The sequence below is a fragment of the Dipodomys spectabilis genome, unplaced genomic scaffold (genome assembly GCF_019054845.1).
Source record: "Dipodomys spectabilis isolate Male_0828 unplaced genomic scaffold, ASM1905484v1 ptg000145l, whole genome shotgun sequence".
In the NCBI taxonomy this organism is placed as follows: domain Eukaryota; kingdom Metazoa; phylum Chordata; class Mammalia; order Rodentia; family Heteromyidae; genus Dipodomys; species Dipodomys spectabilis.
In genome coordinates this window covers 6,893,595-6,910,000 of record NW_024870822.1, presented here as the reverse complement: position 1 = coordinate 6,910,000, position 16,406 = coordinate 6,893,595, and the positions used below count along the sequence as shown (strand labels likewise).

Genomic DNA, 16,406 nt, shown 5'->3' with positions numbered 1-16,406 from the left:
TAAACTCACTCCCCTTCACTATTTCATTTTGGAATGGAATTTCCCAAATACCAAAAGGAACATTCCCATAGCATACCTGCAGACCCTGCGTAAGATGAGAGTATCTCATGGCTTCTATTTGACCAGAGTAGCCTTCTTGTTGCAGTGAAAACCTGGGGCAGGTTTTAACCAATGTGGTATATAATGATGGTACTACTTTTTGAGGTTCTTTCAGACCTCCTTGTAAACAGATTTAGCTCAACGGTAAAGTTAAGTAATGGGGGGAAAATCCTCTACATGGAAAGCAAATGAGTTTTTAAAGAATAGAAAATAATCTCTATGAGAAATTACTTCTAAATTATCCATGTGGAAATTAAAATCTAGTTCTTGTTTATGTTTCTATATAAACATGAATTTTGATTAAACCAAGCCAAAAAAAAAAGCCTTAAAAATAGGCAGTCACTTATCTATACTCACAAATATTTGGCTCTTTCCATCAGTATTTTTTCCTTGCTTTACATTTCTTTTAGCTTTTCTCCATTATTCATGGAGTTTCTATCTCAAACCAAATTGGAGAACTGCTTACTTCTTCTCTGTGAAGTCACTTCAGCAAAGAGTTACTCTTTGGAGTTAAATCCTCATCTCTAATCTGTGTCCCTCAGCTACACGCTCCGTCTTGGCTGCCCCATCACTGCCCTGAAGGAAGCATGTGGCGAAAGGGGTCTAGCTTTGCCCAGTCTGTTCATGAGCTTTCTTTGAAACTAGGGAGGAGGGAAAAGCTGTGCAGGGGAGATAGAGGTACAGGCTGACTGGGTGAATACAGTAGGGTTTGTAAGTGTTCCACAACTTTTATGTGGGAATTGGGCAGGGACTAGTATGCTTTCTGAAATGAAAGAAAAATGGAAGTTTTCATTTTGTTTCAGACAGCCTTGAGTGCAAAGGAGCTTTATCCCCAAATTTTACCAAGATTTTAGCAATTAATTCACATACACATGTCAAATAAAACAAATCTTCACGGTGACTTTGTCATGTGAGGTTACTTATATGTGTACGTACACACCCACGCACATGCGTGCATACACACACAAAGGCAAAAAGCACATACACAGTACCACTTGTAGAGCAAGTGAAATACACACTACATAAGGGGAACATACCTTTATGTGTTCCTGAAGAGTGAAGAAAATCTTCTTTGTAATTGATACTTGTAATTCGTTATGAAAAGTTTTTAGCCGATCAGTATAGCGGAAAGCCATGTTTTGTCACACTAAAAACATACTACCTAACTGCCTTTGTATAAAAGCCAGCACAGCATGAGAAAAATAATAGTGCAGCTTCAATGTACATTGAACCGGTGAAAGGAATTAAGAATGGTTATGAACATGAAATTTTTGTGTTGTTTTCATTCATATTCATACCAGGTAGACTTTATCAAATACCTATAGTAAAGAAGAACTTGTTCATGCGTGCAGAACAAAATAAAATAAGATGAAAAGCTCCAGGAAATCAGCCTGCTTCAAAAAACCATTAAAGTGTGCCTACCCCTCAAGCTTTACAAATGTGTTAATTGTCGTGTTTCAGTCATGTAAATATGTTTCAGCATAAAGTAACCAAGATTTCCTGTTATAGAAGTGCTCCTATCTTGGGAGTGTGGGGGTAGGGAGGGACGAAAGAGGACTAAATAACACACTGTAATGAAACCTGCCTTTGGGCAGCACATGCTTCAGTTCTGAATGCCCAGAAATACTTAGCAGGCGCTCTAGGCTGCCTAGCAATGGGGATTTTCTAATTCTGGCGAGCTTGACAAAGTAAATACAACTATTGAACATAAGGCAGCTCCTAATAAAAAACAACAATTCCCCCTTGTAAACACCTACATTTGGCCCCATTAAAAATTCTTTCTTCATACCCAGGAACTAGCAGACCCTTAAATGTAGGGGTCTCAAAGTAACTAGAGAGTAGTTGGGAGATTTAGTGCTGTCAGGATGCTTTACATCATGATGGCAGCCGAGCATTTCACACTCCCTCTCAGTCTTCCAAAAGTACTGCTCTGCATACACTGTAGGACATTATGCAGAGAAACACATTTGCCATTATGCTCTCAGAAGTCATTCACATACAGCCAAATGGAAATCAGCCTGTGTTCATATGTACGCTCTACAGGATATAAAAACATAGGATAGCCACATGTCCAGAGAAATGCTTGTTTGTACAAAGCTGCAGTTTTGAAAGTTAGGTAGACTGACAGTAACATGATAAACTAAGAATCTGGTAAATTACCTGATTTCAAAATTCCCTAATTCCTGCTTTTTCATCCCTTTTGATTTCATCTACTCCATAAGCTATGTATTAGACAAATCTCTGCCAGTCCCTAAATTGTATAAGTATACCTGCTATACTTCTAAAACTCCCAAGGATTTAGGAATCATCCTGAATATGTGCACTATCCATCTTACTGAGTAGGAAGTTTCATATGATCATTGTAAACAAACATTAATTTGAATTCTAGTAGACAAAAACAGAGTGTTCCCTCTTACTTTCTCCAGTGAAGCCACCATATTATGTGCTTTAAGGGGGGGTGGGAATAATTAAAAAGGACCTGTCTTATAATTGGTAGTTAGAATTCATTTCTACATGTTTTCCAAGCTCAGCATTCAGATCTAAAAAACTATGCTCCTAAAATACCTTAGTATTTTTAAGGGACCTGAAGAGAAGTGCTTGTAATTGCTTCTCAAGTAGAAAAGGGATTTCCTGGGTGAAGCAGGCTTGAAGATTCTGTCAAAATAACAATCTGTCCCAGAAAAAAATGCCTACCTACTTCTCTTTCCTGTGAGATCTGTAGTAGGCCCTAGAACTGAAGCACCTCTCCCCATGGCCCTTCTGAAGCTTCATTCAAATTCTACGCACTCTGGAGCTTGTATGCTCCTGCCTGCATTTTGTGTTCCAGAGCCAGAGAAGCCTTAGGTTAAGCAGCAGTTGGATACTAAGGGAAAGGTTCCAGAGGGAGAAATCCTGCTGCACAATTAATGAAAGATGAATGGAAGGCAGTCTGTTAGGAGATATGAGGAACCCCATTTGAGCAACAGAGCACTCTCAGAGGGCACAGGGATGGTAGGGGCCAGGTCTGACTTCTCTATTCCATTCCTTTATCCCAGGGAAGAGGCTGAGGGGAGATGGAGCAGCAGGAAAACATCTTCCAGGGTGTTGTTTTTTTTCCTGTCCAGTTTTAACAATTCAAGTTCCATTATTTCAATCATTGCCTAAAACATTTTTAGTCTTTCTTATATTAACATGAATAAAATGAATAAGAAAAATAAAAAAATTAAAAGGCACTACCTTTAGGTTGTATAGAAAGAAAGGAGACTAATAAGACTTCCCCATATCTTAAATGGCTGAAAATTCAAGAACATTGACTCATCACTATATGAATACATAGTATCACAATGTTTGATTTCTTTAAAAGAATCCCTCTCTGTCCAGTTGATCTTTAGTTACCTTCTCTTCTATACATTACAAGTTTCTCCTATCTCAGCCAAGAATATATGTGTATATGTTCCATGAATTCCAAAAGGTTATGAATTCAATGAAAGCAGGGATCTGACTTGTATTGTTCATTGTGTTGTTCTGAAATGTTGAATAGAATGAGTGTAAATGTTAGCACTAGACTACCTAAGTTCAACTCAGTCGAATACACTGAAGTTGTTATATCACCCTGCTCTTTCCCATTGTTTCAGACATGATCACAAAGCAATTTAAGAAATGGAGTCTTGGTTCACAATGGCTTCTACTAAGAAATGGAAAGCAGGGAGTCAATATTGGAAGATAATTATCAGCCCTACAAAACTCAGATATCCATATACAGCATTCATATGTACATACTTCCTAGCTAGCACTGAGTAAGGAGGCTAAAAAATATCAGCTTTCTCTACCCTGGAAAATTGTAGTATCTTACTGTGGGCCCTCGAAGAAACTTCCTTTTCTGTTATCTTCTGCTTCCAACTCAGAAGTTATTCCTTGTATATTGCCATCCATGACTGTGTGAAGTCACCATTGGAAGGATATGTCCTCTGGGAGCTGTGCAGTCTTCACCGCTCACTTATTTATAGCCCAGGTTTGACACCTAGGATGACTTTTAGGGCTTGAATAATTATACGCTTCTGGCCAGGCTTGTAGTTTCTTTGACAATACAATTCCCTCAAGATGTTAGAAGATTCTCAGCGTATTTGCTTCCCTTCCATTCTACATGCAAGTAATCCCAGCAAAGCATTTGTCTAGACATAGTTCTAGGATTCATTTGTAGAAAAAAAAAATCTACCTCTTTAGTTTATGCAGAATGAAAATTTATTTTTAAAAAACCTTTGAGGGTTAGAGAAATAACTGGGGGAGATAGTGCCACCAAACTGACCTCTGGTCACTGCTACCTGTACCACAGTCAGAAAGGTAAGGAGTTGGAGATCACCTCTGGAGCTCACCATTAAGGACACAGTATTGGAGTTAGTGCACCCCACATATGTCACTGTACCTGAATGTTGATGCCCAACTAGCTAAACAGTTGTACATCAACCTGGCCTCTAACTGCACAGGTGCCTCTCATCTCCCATGAAACTGGTACAGAGTCATTAGAATACTTGTGCCAAAACAGTTACCTGCAGAACACCTGCAGGTACAGCAAGAAGACTGCTTCTGTTTCCCTCACCAGATGAGAAGGCACAGCAGCCAGCCATGGGCGTGGTTACTGAGGACCACCTTCTCTTGCCTGCCACAACTGTTGCATCGCTAGGTTTGAGTCCTGTTTTCTGGCCTCTCCATTCCACCTTTTCTCCTTGGATTAAAAACCACCCTTCAGCTGACCGTTTCTCTGAGCTGGCTTCCTTCAGTTGGCTGGAGCTGTATAGCCAAGGCTCAGGCATATATGTCTGAAGCAAAGGTTGCTGCCCCAGTGTAGAGGTACAAAAACATTTGGGTGTTTCCAATCCTGCAAGGCTCAGACTTATTGAACCTTTTGTAGGTTTCAATTGTAAGCTGTGGGCTGCCACCTTCAACAAAACTTCAGTTCCCTTCTCTTCTTGAAAATTCAGTAATTCTAGCCTGAGTTCATCTCTTTTATAAATACATTTGCTAAAAGTGGCAAGAAGCAACAAACATGTCAATATTCTGACGTTCTCCAACATACCACGTAAGACAGTGTTTGGGAGGTAGAAGGTTTGCCTTCCAAGTTATCACAAGGATGATGGCAGCATTTGATCTACCACCCATCTGCCAACAACTAAGTCCGCACAGTTTAAGGTCCCAGAACTTGAGTGTTCCATGTGTCATTTACCAAGCTCCATGTAACATATAAATATAAGTTGGACTGCTGTTACAGAATTCCAAAAATGCAGTGGCTTAAGGAATGTAGAAGTTCATTTCCCTTTCACATAAAAGCCCAGTTGAATGGTCCAAGGCTCCTCTAATGGCCAGTTGGTACCCGGAGATCCTAGACTGTCATTTTGCCCTGTCCTTCTTGGCAGATAGGTTTCACTTAATGTTCAGGACAGCTGCTGCAGCACCCATCCTCGAGTCTACATTTCAGCAAATGGGAAGAGGCAATTTAGGTTTACCCCTAACACTTGCAGAGCCTAGAGCAAGAATACAAATAAAAGACCACATAACTATGCCTAAATATTTTGAAGTTATCAGGTTAACAAGCTATTACATATGTTTTATCTTCCTTCCCTTCCAAATGTACCTTTTGGATAGCCCAGTTCAAACTTAGGTCAGGGAACGTGAGAACATGAAGACATGGGGGAGAACTGATATGCAGCACACCTCCTTTCCTCTCCTACCTTTCCACACATGAGGCACTCACTCATGCTGTGAACACGCAGCCTGCATATCCACACAGTCAAAACTCTCTAACAGCCATTGCTTAGCTAGAAGTGACCAGCCAAGCATGGTAGTGAATGTATGTAATACACAAGAATTCAGGAGACTGAGGAAAGACGATCATGAGTCCAAGACCAGCTTGCCCTGCCAGCCTGCTCTGTCTGAAAAAGCAAAAAAAAAAAAAAAAAAAAAAAGCTGAAATAACCAGAATGATGTAATCACTCAGTCTCATCTATTAGCAAAAGAAGCTGGGAAATGCAGCCTATATTCATAGATTATGGTTTTTGTGTTTTTTTTTTTTTACTCTCTGAAGAAAAAATAGTGAGAGTAAACTAACAGTCTCTGCACAGACACATACCTTTTCACAAATCATACTTTTGTTTAGACAAGTAAGTTCTTCACAATCTGCTTTCAGAGAGGTGAAAGCAAGAGTTGGAGACAAGACAATCCTGTCAGTTATAATTGACGGTCAAAATAATTGCACACCTGAGCATTTTTCTATGGACAGCCAACATGAAGTGTTCCAACTCTGAAATTTTGTCTAATTTTCAGATCAATCAGGGAGAAACAAATGAGAGGGTTTTTTTTTTCATTCAGAAGATATAGTATTGTTATGGTATTCAATACAACAATTTTAATCTTAAACCTTGGGAATAATTTGGATCTTAAACAAACAGAAAAGTAAACCTAAAACCTGACCATACTTAGCAGAGACTTTCAAAAATACTGAGCCAGGGCTGGGAATGTGGCTTAGTGGTAGAGTGCTTGCATACCATGAATGAAACCCTGGGTTCCTCAGTACCACACAAACAGAAAAAGCCAGAAGTGGCACTGTGGCTTGAAGTAGGGTAGTAGCCTTGAGCAAAAGAAGCTCAGGGACAGTGCCAGGCCCTGAATTCAAGCCCCAGGACTGGGAGAAAGAAAATATATATATATATATATATATATATATATAGTGAGCTAGTACCAAATCTGAATTTGCCAATCCCAAACAAAAACAAAAAATGTTGTGGTGGTGTTCTTTCTGCTGGCCTCTCTGAATATTAGGACAGGACAGATTTCACAAAAAATTAGAAGCATCTTCCACATCATAAAATTGTAACCAAAAGTAGAATAATTGCAACCACATGTTACATTGTAATAATGTAATCATAGTGTAATCATATCAATGTAGGAAAAATGCAATTATATAATAACATAAGACACAACCTTTTTGTAAGTTTTTTATTGTGAAAATACTGTACAGAGAGGTTACAGTTACATGAGCAAGGTCATGTGTACATTTCTTTATACACTCAAACAACACTTTGAAATCTTGTGAAAAATAATAGCAATGATTCCATGATGAATATATCAGGCCTACCTCATCTGGGCCCCAGCAGGAAACCATTCTCCACTGAGGAAAATGAACTATCTCTCTATTCATAGAGCAAGAGAAGCTCTAAGCACACACATTGCTTTAGCTCTCATCTTGGTGAGAAACCAAGAATGAAGCCCCAAGCAGTCAGTCATTGCTCTTTGCTTCTGTATACTCCTGATGATCAGTGTTTTGCTATGTCCATCCTTTAAACCATGATGAACAGAGATCCTCAGATGTCAGTCTTCTGAGTAGCGGGATTACAGGCATGAGCTGCTTATCCGTTCCCTACCATTCAGAGCACTGAGTCACAGAATATGGCTGCAGAAAACAACAAATCACCCTACAGGTGAACACATCAGACACCATAAAGACTCTGGAATGGAATAGGACAGCTTTTGTTTATTTGTTAATTTCCATTATGTAAAGGTCAAAAATAACCTTAAAATGTAAACAGAGAAACTTTATCTTCTGATGCTTTCTTTATTAGTTATTTTGTCAGCAATGAAGACATGCAGAAGATAGATTATAAAAATAAGATGAATCTGGGCACCAGTGGCTCATACCTGTAATCCTAGCTACTCAGGAGGCTGAGAGCTAAGGATCATGGTCCAAAGCCAACCCGGGCAGGAATGTCCATGAGACTCTGATCTCTAATTAATCACCAAAAAACTGGCAGTGGTGCTGTGGCTCAAGTGGTAGAGCACTCACCTTGAGCTGAAGGATTCAGGGACAGCATACAGGCCCAGAGTTCAAGCCCCACAACCGACAAAAAAAAAAAAAAAAGATGAATCCCACCCAAATTGCCTTCTTAATACAGCAATGAACATTTATACTGGGCCCATTTATATCGCCTCATCAAGTATGAGGAAACTCACAAGTGTGAGCATGCTTCCCTTTCCATTTCTTTACACAGCCTCAGAAGAGGATTGTGTATACTGTATACTCAGATGCTGGCTTACTGTCTGAGACCTGGCAGCTAAATCCAGTATTCTGTTGCTATCATGTATAAATCATATGTGATTCATTATATTTGTAAGATTTACTTCATTGTCCTGATAAAACTCTTTCCTTTTATAACATTGTATTCTATATACTTTGTGGGCCAAGAGAGACAAGAATAAATATAATAAATTAGTATAATATTTGATAATTCACAATATACTTATATCTTATTTGATCCTGAGAACAGTCTTGTGAAGGGAAGACTGTTCTCATCTGAGAACATTGAGGCTTAGACAGCTGGATTGAGCATTGGGAGTCAGACTGAGAGCTGAGGACACAATCAAATATTATAGTGCACGCTTCCTCCATGTCTCATGCTTTTGTACCATGACTTCTGCCATAGCACTTAACATGGAGGCAGAAAGTATCAATGGCCACTGCTGTTAGAAGATCAATGTGGGACCTGTAAGATGTGCATTTAAATTGAGCATGGTTTTCCCTTATTGGCTGAGAAGCACTATGGTAGACAGCAAAAACAAATGCCTTACAAAAGGCAGCAAAAAGGGAGACAAGAGGGCTGGTAAGGTGGCTCAGTGGTAGAGTGCTTGCCTTGCATGCATGAGGCCCTGGGTTCGATTCCTCAGCACCACATAAGCAGAAAGGAAAAAAAGCCAGAAGTGGCGCTGTGGCCCAAGTGGTAGAGCACTAGCCTTGAGCTGAAGAGCTGAGGAACAGCGCCCAGGCCCAGAGTTCAGGCCCCACAACCAGACCCAAAAAAAAAAAAAAAGGGGGGGGAGCCAAGACAAAAGTGGTAGATCCATTTTCTAAGAAAGGTTGGCATGATGTAAAAGCACTGGCCATGCTCAGTGTAAGAGATAATAGAATAACATTAATCACAAAGACTTAAGAAACACAAATTGCATCTTAAAGGGTCAAGTATTTGAGGTGAGTCTTGCTGATCTTCAGAATGATGAAGTTTCATTTAGAAAATTTGAAGTAATTACTGGGGATGTTCTGATCAAAAACTGCCTGACTAGCTGGGCACCAGTGGCTCATGCCTGTATTCCTAGCTACTCAGGAGGCTGAGATCTGAGGATCGTGGTTCAAAGCCAGCCCGGGCAGGAGAGACTGTGAGATTCCTATCTCCAATAAACCACCAGAAAACCGGAAGTGGCGCTGTAGCTCAAGTGGTAGAGCGCTCGTCTTGAGCTGAAGAGCTGAGGGACAGCGCCCAGGCCCAGAGTTCAAGCCCCATGAAAGAAGTACAGGCAAAGGATTTGAACAAAGTAATTAATAAAATGATTCCAGACAGCACTGGGAAAGATATAGGAAAGGCATGCCAGTCTACCTATTCATCCATGATAACTTTGTTAGAAAAAATTAAAATGCTATGGTGAACATAGTAATTCTGGAAAAGCTAGTGTGGATGAAACTAGTACTAAAGTCAAACAAACTGATATATGTGAGCCACCAATCCAAGGAACCACTTAAAATTCAGATTTTTTTTTTTCTGGCTGGCATTATACCACTTTGAGCACTTCTGGCTTTTTCCTGGTTAATTGGAGATAAGAGTCTCTTGGATTTATTTGCTAACCAACAGACAAACAAGCTTCTAAACTTGATCCTCAGATCATGGGTAGCCAGGGTTACAGGTGTGAGACACCAATATCCCACAATTGTATTTAGTGACAAATAAAAAGATCTGTTTGTGATGGTTTGAGAAAAACAGGGTATATTTTAAAGAAAAGTGAAAACGTGTTACCACTACTTTGAAATCTGAGTGACTTTCTGTTTTTATAAGCAAAGGGAATGGCAAAATATTTTAAAAGATTAAAACAAAGCTGGAGGAGGCGGGGCAAGATGGGACAGAGAACCTGGGAATGTGACTTACCAGTAGAGTGCTTACCTAGCATGCATGAAGCCTTGGGTTCAGTTCCTTAGTACTACATAAACAGGAAAAGCCAGAAGTAGCACTGTGGTTCAATTGGTAGAGTGCTAGGCTAGAGCAAAAGAAGCTCAGGGACAGTGCCCAGGCCCTGAGTTCAATACCCAGGACTGGCAAAAAGAAAAACGAAAGAAAAGAAAGCTGGGCATCTGTGACTGACACCTACAATTCTAGCTACTCAGGAGACTGCTATCTAAAGGCTCCCAATTTGAAGCCAGCCCGGGCAGACAATGTCCATGAAACTCTTAACCTCCGATTAGCCAGCAAAAAACAAGTCATGGAGTTATGGCTGAAGTAGTAGAACACCAGCATGAGCAAAACAGTCAACTAGTACCAGCCCCAAGAAAGGGTTAAAATTTTAACCTATCAGTTGTCTTCAGAAAATAAACAGTACCTGACAGTTTGGTCTTGGCAAAATATAAAAAATATATATAAGCTGATTAAACTTATTTTAATGAGTATTTACCTGCAATTTGTCTCAAATCCAGGCGAAATGTAGATTCATTATCTTGGCCCTTCTGCCTAGAAACTGTATGCTAAGCACAGGTCTAGCAGGCTGGTAGAGAAAGAATTAGAAAGGGAACCATTGAGCCAGGAAACCCCATTCTATGTGTCTTTAGTATCCGTTTTGTTGCTACCTCAGAAGGAGCAAAGTGTACAGTGGCTAAGCCTAGGGCAGAGGCAGAGACAGGCACTAGAAAGAACTTGAGAGTCCAGCTCTCCTTGCTACCCCCCAAAGCTGCACAGCAAATCCCCTCTGCAGCTCCTAGCCTATGGCTTTGGACTTCCTAAGAGCCTGAGGGTGCCTTTTGGTAGCAGCCCCCCACATATACAACTTCACCCCATTTCTATGGCTGTATAGAAATCTCCATTGTAGACAAGGTAATGGGAAAAACAGGGAACTAGCCAATGTTTCTGTTTCCTCCAAGAATCTGAGAAAAGTAAACCAGTTGGAAAAAAAAAAATAATACTCAGCTTAGAAGACAAAATATGTTTGTGCTAGTGAACCTTGCTTGCCTTAGAACCCCAAGGGCTAAAGGAGAAAAGATGAGCACTTTGATTTGGCTTATAAGGTTCACAGTCAGATCGTCATTTTCATTATAGTCTGATTTTTATTTACACCCTTAGTAAAAAACTCAGTATAAAAATGTATTCCCCTCAGCCTTTAGTCAAAGGAGGTCACCAAGCTATACAGCTCTGCAAGATTTTTTTTTTCCAGAAGACAGATCTAGGGTATAGCAGCATCTGAACACTTCCTTGTCAAGTATGTAAAGGTTTTGGAAGCCTCAAAGGAAAACTCCCTGACGCACCTGGCAAGCCAAGAACCCGATCCCTCCTCCTTCCTCCCTGCTTCACATCGCACTGACAAGGTGCACAGGGGGGAGCTCTGAAAGAAAGAAACCAAAGCCCACTGCTAGAGAATTTCCATTGCATGGTGAGCATATTTCAAGCAACAATCCAAAGAAGCCGGCAAACCTACACACAGATTTACAAATCTCCAAGAGCCATCCCTGAGCTTTTTCTTAAGGACATAAATATCCAGCTTGCTTTGTCATCTAGCATTTGGCTAGAAGCAGTTACTCCAAATTTTTATGCTCAGAAGTCGCACACAAATGATAGGTGATTTTTTTTTTTCCCTCAAAGCCATTCAACCTAAAAGATTTCTGAACACATCACATGTCACATTTAGCTAGTTTTGCAATGAAGGGCTTGCAGCCAACTGGCTTGCATTCATTTGCCTAGAAAAGAAGTAAAGAAGAGAAATTCTTAGCCAGTCAAGAAGCAAATAAGTGAGCTCCTGAAATTTAAATTGTATTTTGCTAGTCCTGAGTAAACTACACTAGTTCTCCCATTTGGAGTATTAGAGCAAGATGACCCTTCAACCAAACACATCCTGCAGACTTACAGGTATACTGGTCCTACTGTTAAGCAAATCCTCATTCAACATGTCAGAATCCAGTTTACCACTTAAGACCCAGCTCAGATCCCATCTCTGTGAAGCTTTTTCCTGCTCCCCTTCCCCCACCATTTCTGCTTTGTCTCTGCCTTTCTGGTATGCATAACTTGGAGTGTTTGCTAAAGGGTGACTTATGTGTTTCTCTTAGTCACATTACCAGATTATAAGGAAATAAAGTATGTAGAAGGTGCTCTGTTTATTCTTTTAGAATACCTTGCAGATTCTAAATATATGTTGATTTCCTAAAAAGTCTAATTTTACTATCTGATGTTTGTGAGGTCCCAACCAAAAGTGTACACACACACACACACACACACACACACATGTTTATTCATGGTAACTAACTTCCATATAACCTATAAACCTTGCAAGTACCAAGTCAGAGTTTCTTTTAAGCCAGGCACCAGTGGCTCATGCCTGTACTCCTGGCTTCTCAGGATGTGGTAATCTAACGATCATGGTTCAAAACCAGCCCAGGCAAAAAAGAAGTCCCTGTGAGACCCTTATCTACAATTAACTGCTCAAAATCCAGAAGTGGCACTGTGGCTCAAAGTAGCCTTGAATAAAAGCACTCAGGATAGCACCCAGTCCCTAGGTTCAAGAAAGATGTAAAAATCTCTTATATCTCTGATCCTTTTCATGCTGGTTTTTGTTCAGGGAATCTTTTCTAGAACAAAGGAGAAATAAGAGAATCATTTAAAGAAATAAATATTTAAAGAAATGTTTAAAGTATTTAAAGAAATTAGAGACATATTTAAAACAGAAATAGGTTTCATTTGAGGTGTTATTTTTATTAATCATTCAAGAAATAGGCATTTAATTACTTGACAAGTAACAAGGCTGGGTACTGGGGATAAAATGAATAGTTCCCTGTGAATATTACTATATGAATAATAACGTCACCTTTTTGGTGTTTCTGATATGTTTGTTAACCATGTATATATGTTCCCTATGTAATGTTGCCTTCTCTCTTAAATATATTTGCATTAAAAAGGTAATATAAGCAAATAAAATGAAGAACTATCTTTTCACAAGTTACTTAAAATGCCTTGAAATCTTTTGAACATTTGCACACAGCTTATGTTTACGTGAGAGTAAACAAGCTTTTCATCAGAAAAGAATGCAGTTGGAACATATGCTTGTGGACCATAATATTTTGACACACACAAAAAAATGGTTTTTTTTCATCTTTTTTTTTCTGGTGAGTCATATTGAAGGGAGTTTTCCAAATGAAGGGTTTCATCTAGATTGTCTGCAGGTCCCATGCCCTCTAGAAAGCTCTGGTTAGTCATCATTGAAGAGTCTCATCCTTCCCTACCCATCCTCACACACTGTGTGCTTCACACAACCAACAGTTCCTTGATAACCCCAAGGGATGGCTTCCAGAACCCCTTCGGATAACAAAATCTACAGATGCCTTGTAAATAATGGCAGGAGGTTTGCATAGAACCTGCACAAACCTTCCTGTATACTTGAAATTATCTCAAGATTCCCTGTAATATGTAACACAATGCTGTGTAAGTAGGTATTATAATGGGTCCAGAGAAATAGCAAGGAAGGAAGTCTGTACATGTTCCACCCATGTCTTTTCAAATATATCCAGGCCATGGTGGTTTGAATCCAGAGATGTGGAATCCATTGACAAAGAGAGCCAAATGCTTGTGTCCTTAACTGTGGATTTTTATGAAACAGATTGTGGACGAGGAGTACTGATGGATTATATATTCTTTCTAAAACAAAAACCTATTTTTAAATATGAATAAACTGCCCATATATAGTAACTACTATAATTATGGTCAGTTAGTATATCTGTTTAAATCAGTCTGTATCTTCATTAAAACATTTGGGCTGAGGGGGAATATTCAAAGGCAAACTATGCTTTTGAAGACATGCTCCAACACAAAAATACAATCAAATTTAACCAACACCTGGAACAAGACATAGTTGATGTACCTAAGCATATAAAAAAAAAAAATCCCTATGTTTGCCAGCATTTTTTCAATATGTCAACATTTCTAAGAAGGTTGTCAGCTCCAATCAGAACTATAATCCTGCCAGCTGCTGGTGGTTCTCGCCTGAAATCCTAGCTACTCAGGAGGCTGAGATCTGAAGATCACAGTTCAAAGCCAGCCTAAGCAGGAAAGTCTGTACGACTCGTATCTCTAATTAACCACCAGAAAATTGGAAGTGGTGCTGTAGTTCAAAGTTGTAGACTGGTAGCCTTGAGCAAAAAGAACTCAGGGACAGTGTCCAGGCCCTGCTTCAAGCCCCACAGCCTACAAAAACAAAAATAAAAAACTATAATCTTGAAACCAAATTATCAAGTCAAATTACAATGGGATATAGGCATTTGTGTGGAATTCATAGTTCCTGAAAAGCTACATCGGATTTAAAAAGCATGTTGGATTCCTGTCAAAAACAGGACAAGGCCAGGTGCTGGTAGCTCATGCCTGTAATCCTAGCTACTCAGGAGGCTGAGATCTAAGAATCATGGTTTGAAGCTAGCCGAGACAGGAACCTCCCTGAGACTCTTCAGTCAACCACCAAAAAACAGAAAATGGACCTGTGGCTCAAATGTTAAAGAGCTAGTCTTGAGCACAAAAGCTCAAGGATAGTGCCCTAGTCCTGAGTTCAAGCTTCAGGACCAACCAAAAAGAACAAAAAAGAAGGGAACAACAACAACAAAAAAAAAAACCCTTACTCTAATCCATATATTTTTCAATTTGTGCATTTACATGTTTTTATTTCTACCTAAGTAAGTAGAAAGTCATAATACATTTAGGTATAGACCCTGAAAATATCCCACTAAGATACTTGGTCCAGTTTCATCAGTGGTTTGTAATTTGTAAAAAAAAAAAAATCTAGTAAGAATGGACTTCAGTCTGAAGGATTGTTTTAGCAGGAATTTTACATGCAAGACAAAAATGCTGATCCACAGAGCATAATATTGTATCCGGAAGAATGCTGGTGAAAGCAAATTTAACGTTTTCTTCTTCTTTTCCTTCTCTTGGAATCCTCTGCCATAGCGACTGCATTTGCCTCCAGACTTGTCAGATACAGTGAGCCGCTCAAGCAAACAGGATCTGGCAGATTCCGCCAAGCTGCTGGGCCCAGGTTGTGGCATGATGGCCGGAGGCAAGAAGCACCTGGACTTCTAGAGATTCCTCCTTAGTGGTTGCATGCAGAATTATATGACACTCTAATTATGATCGCTAACAGCTTGTATAAATATTGTTCTTAATGATCTGACCCTTCCAATCCCTGAAAAACACAGGATTACAAAATAGGACTGCCATTCTTTATGGGTTTTTTTAACCAACTTTTTATACAAAAGTATAGGGCTGAAATTCTTTTTTTTTTTTAACTTTGAAATTTTGCTTTTGCTATGTGGAGAGCAAATAAGTAATTTATTTTTAAATAAACACAAAAAAATCAAATGCTTTAAGTGATCTTTTTTTTTTAGTGTGTGTGGACTATCTGTGTATGTAGCATCACAGTGAAGTAGCATATAAATCATGAAATTTATGTTGGGCATGAAAAGTTTCTCTTCATTTCTGAAAAAGTCTCTTGCCATGAAGCTTGCCTCAAAGATTTTCCTAAATTGTATTTATTAATATATGAAATCAATTTGCATGTTTATCCTATTACTAAAGTGTAAAAGACAGAATAATATTTGGGGATTTGGACCCTGTTAGAGGTAACTAGTCTGCCATAAAAGTTAATAAATGTAAAGAATTTGAGTGATAGAAAGTGTAGAAAATGAAATTGGATAGTCTTTTGTTTGGTAATCCTAAACGATTAAAGTCAGCACTACGAAATCATATATCAGCAAGCATAATACAGGACTGAAATTCAGATTGACAACTACCTGAGGAAGACATGCATTAAAGAGTAGGTGAGAGATTTCAAAAATACAGGTCTAATACAGCGTGGAAAAATGAAACCGACCCAAACCTAATATGTCACATAAACTCTTCATTAATTGTGAACATTGGCTGAGTATGTAAATGTGTAAACATATAAGTATATATAAATAAAATATTGAACCAGTTTTCAGCTATAACATTAGGTTTTTAAATCATAGATCCAGATTCTCAAAACTGTTGACCAATAGGTAAAAAGTGAGAATTTAAAAGTAATTTATATATTTACAGAGTCTCTGTTTTTTAAAAGATGTTTAATACCCACTGGGAGAAACTAAATTTCCAAAATTTTGAAGCAGTTAAAACTAGCCATTCAAAGCAGTTTGCTTTTAATATACCATGAGTGATACTTTATTTGCTCTTGACAACATAGTGGGAAACAAAGACTAGGTTTTTAAAACTGTCTAACCAATATGATGAATGTCAGTCACTTAA

The 16,406-nt window shown here is 39.0% G+C and overlaps 1 protein-coding gene across 1 annotated transcript in view; it reads left to right on the top strand.

The window, feature by feature from the left end:
• The window catches only part of Elp4 (elongator acetyltransferase complex subunit 4), a 172,515-nt gene extending 157,105 nt beyond the window's left edge, over positions 1-15,410 (top strand). Inside the window, exon 10 of the mRNA XM_042691717.1 lies at positions 15,075-15,410. Coding sequence (XP_042547651.1) covers positions 15,075-15,206 — 132 coding nt within the window. The 3' untranslated portion in view covers positions 15,207-15,410. The remainder of the gene's footprint in view (positions 1-15,074) is intronic.
• Positions 15,411-16,406: the final 996 nt, after the last annotated feature.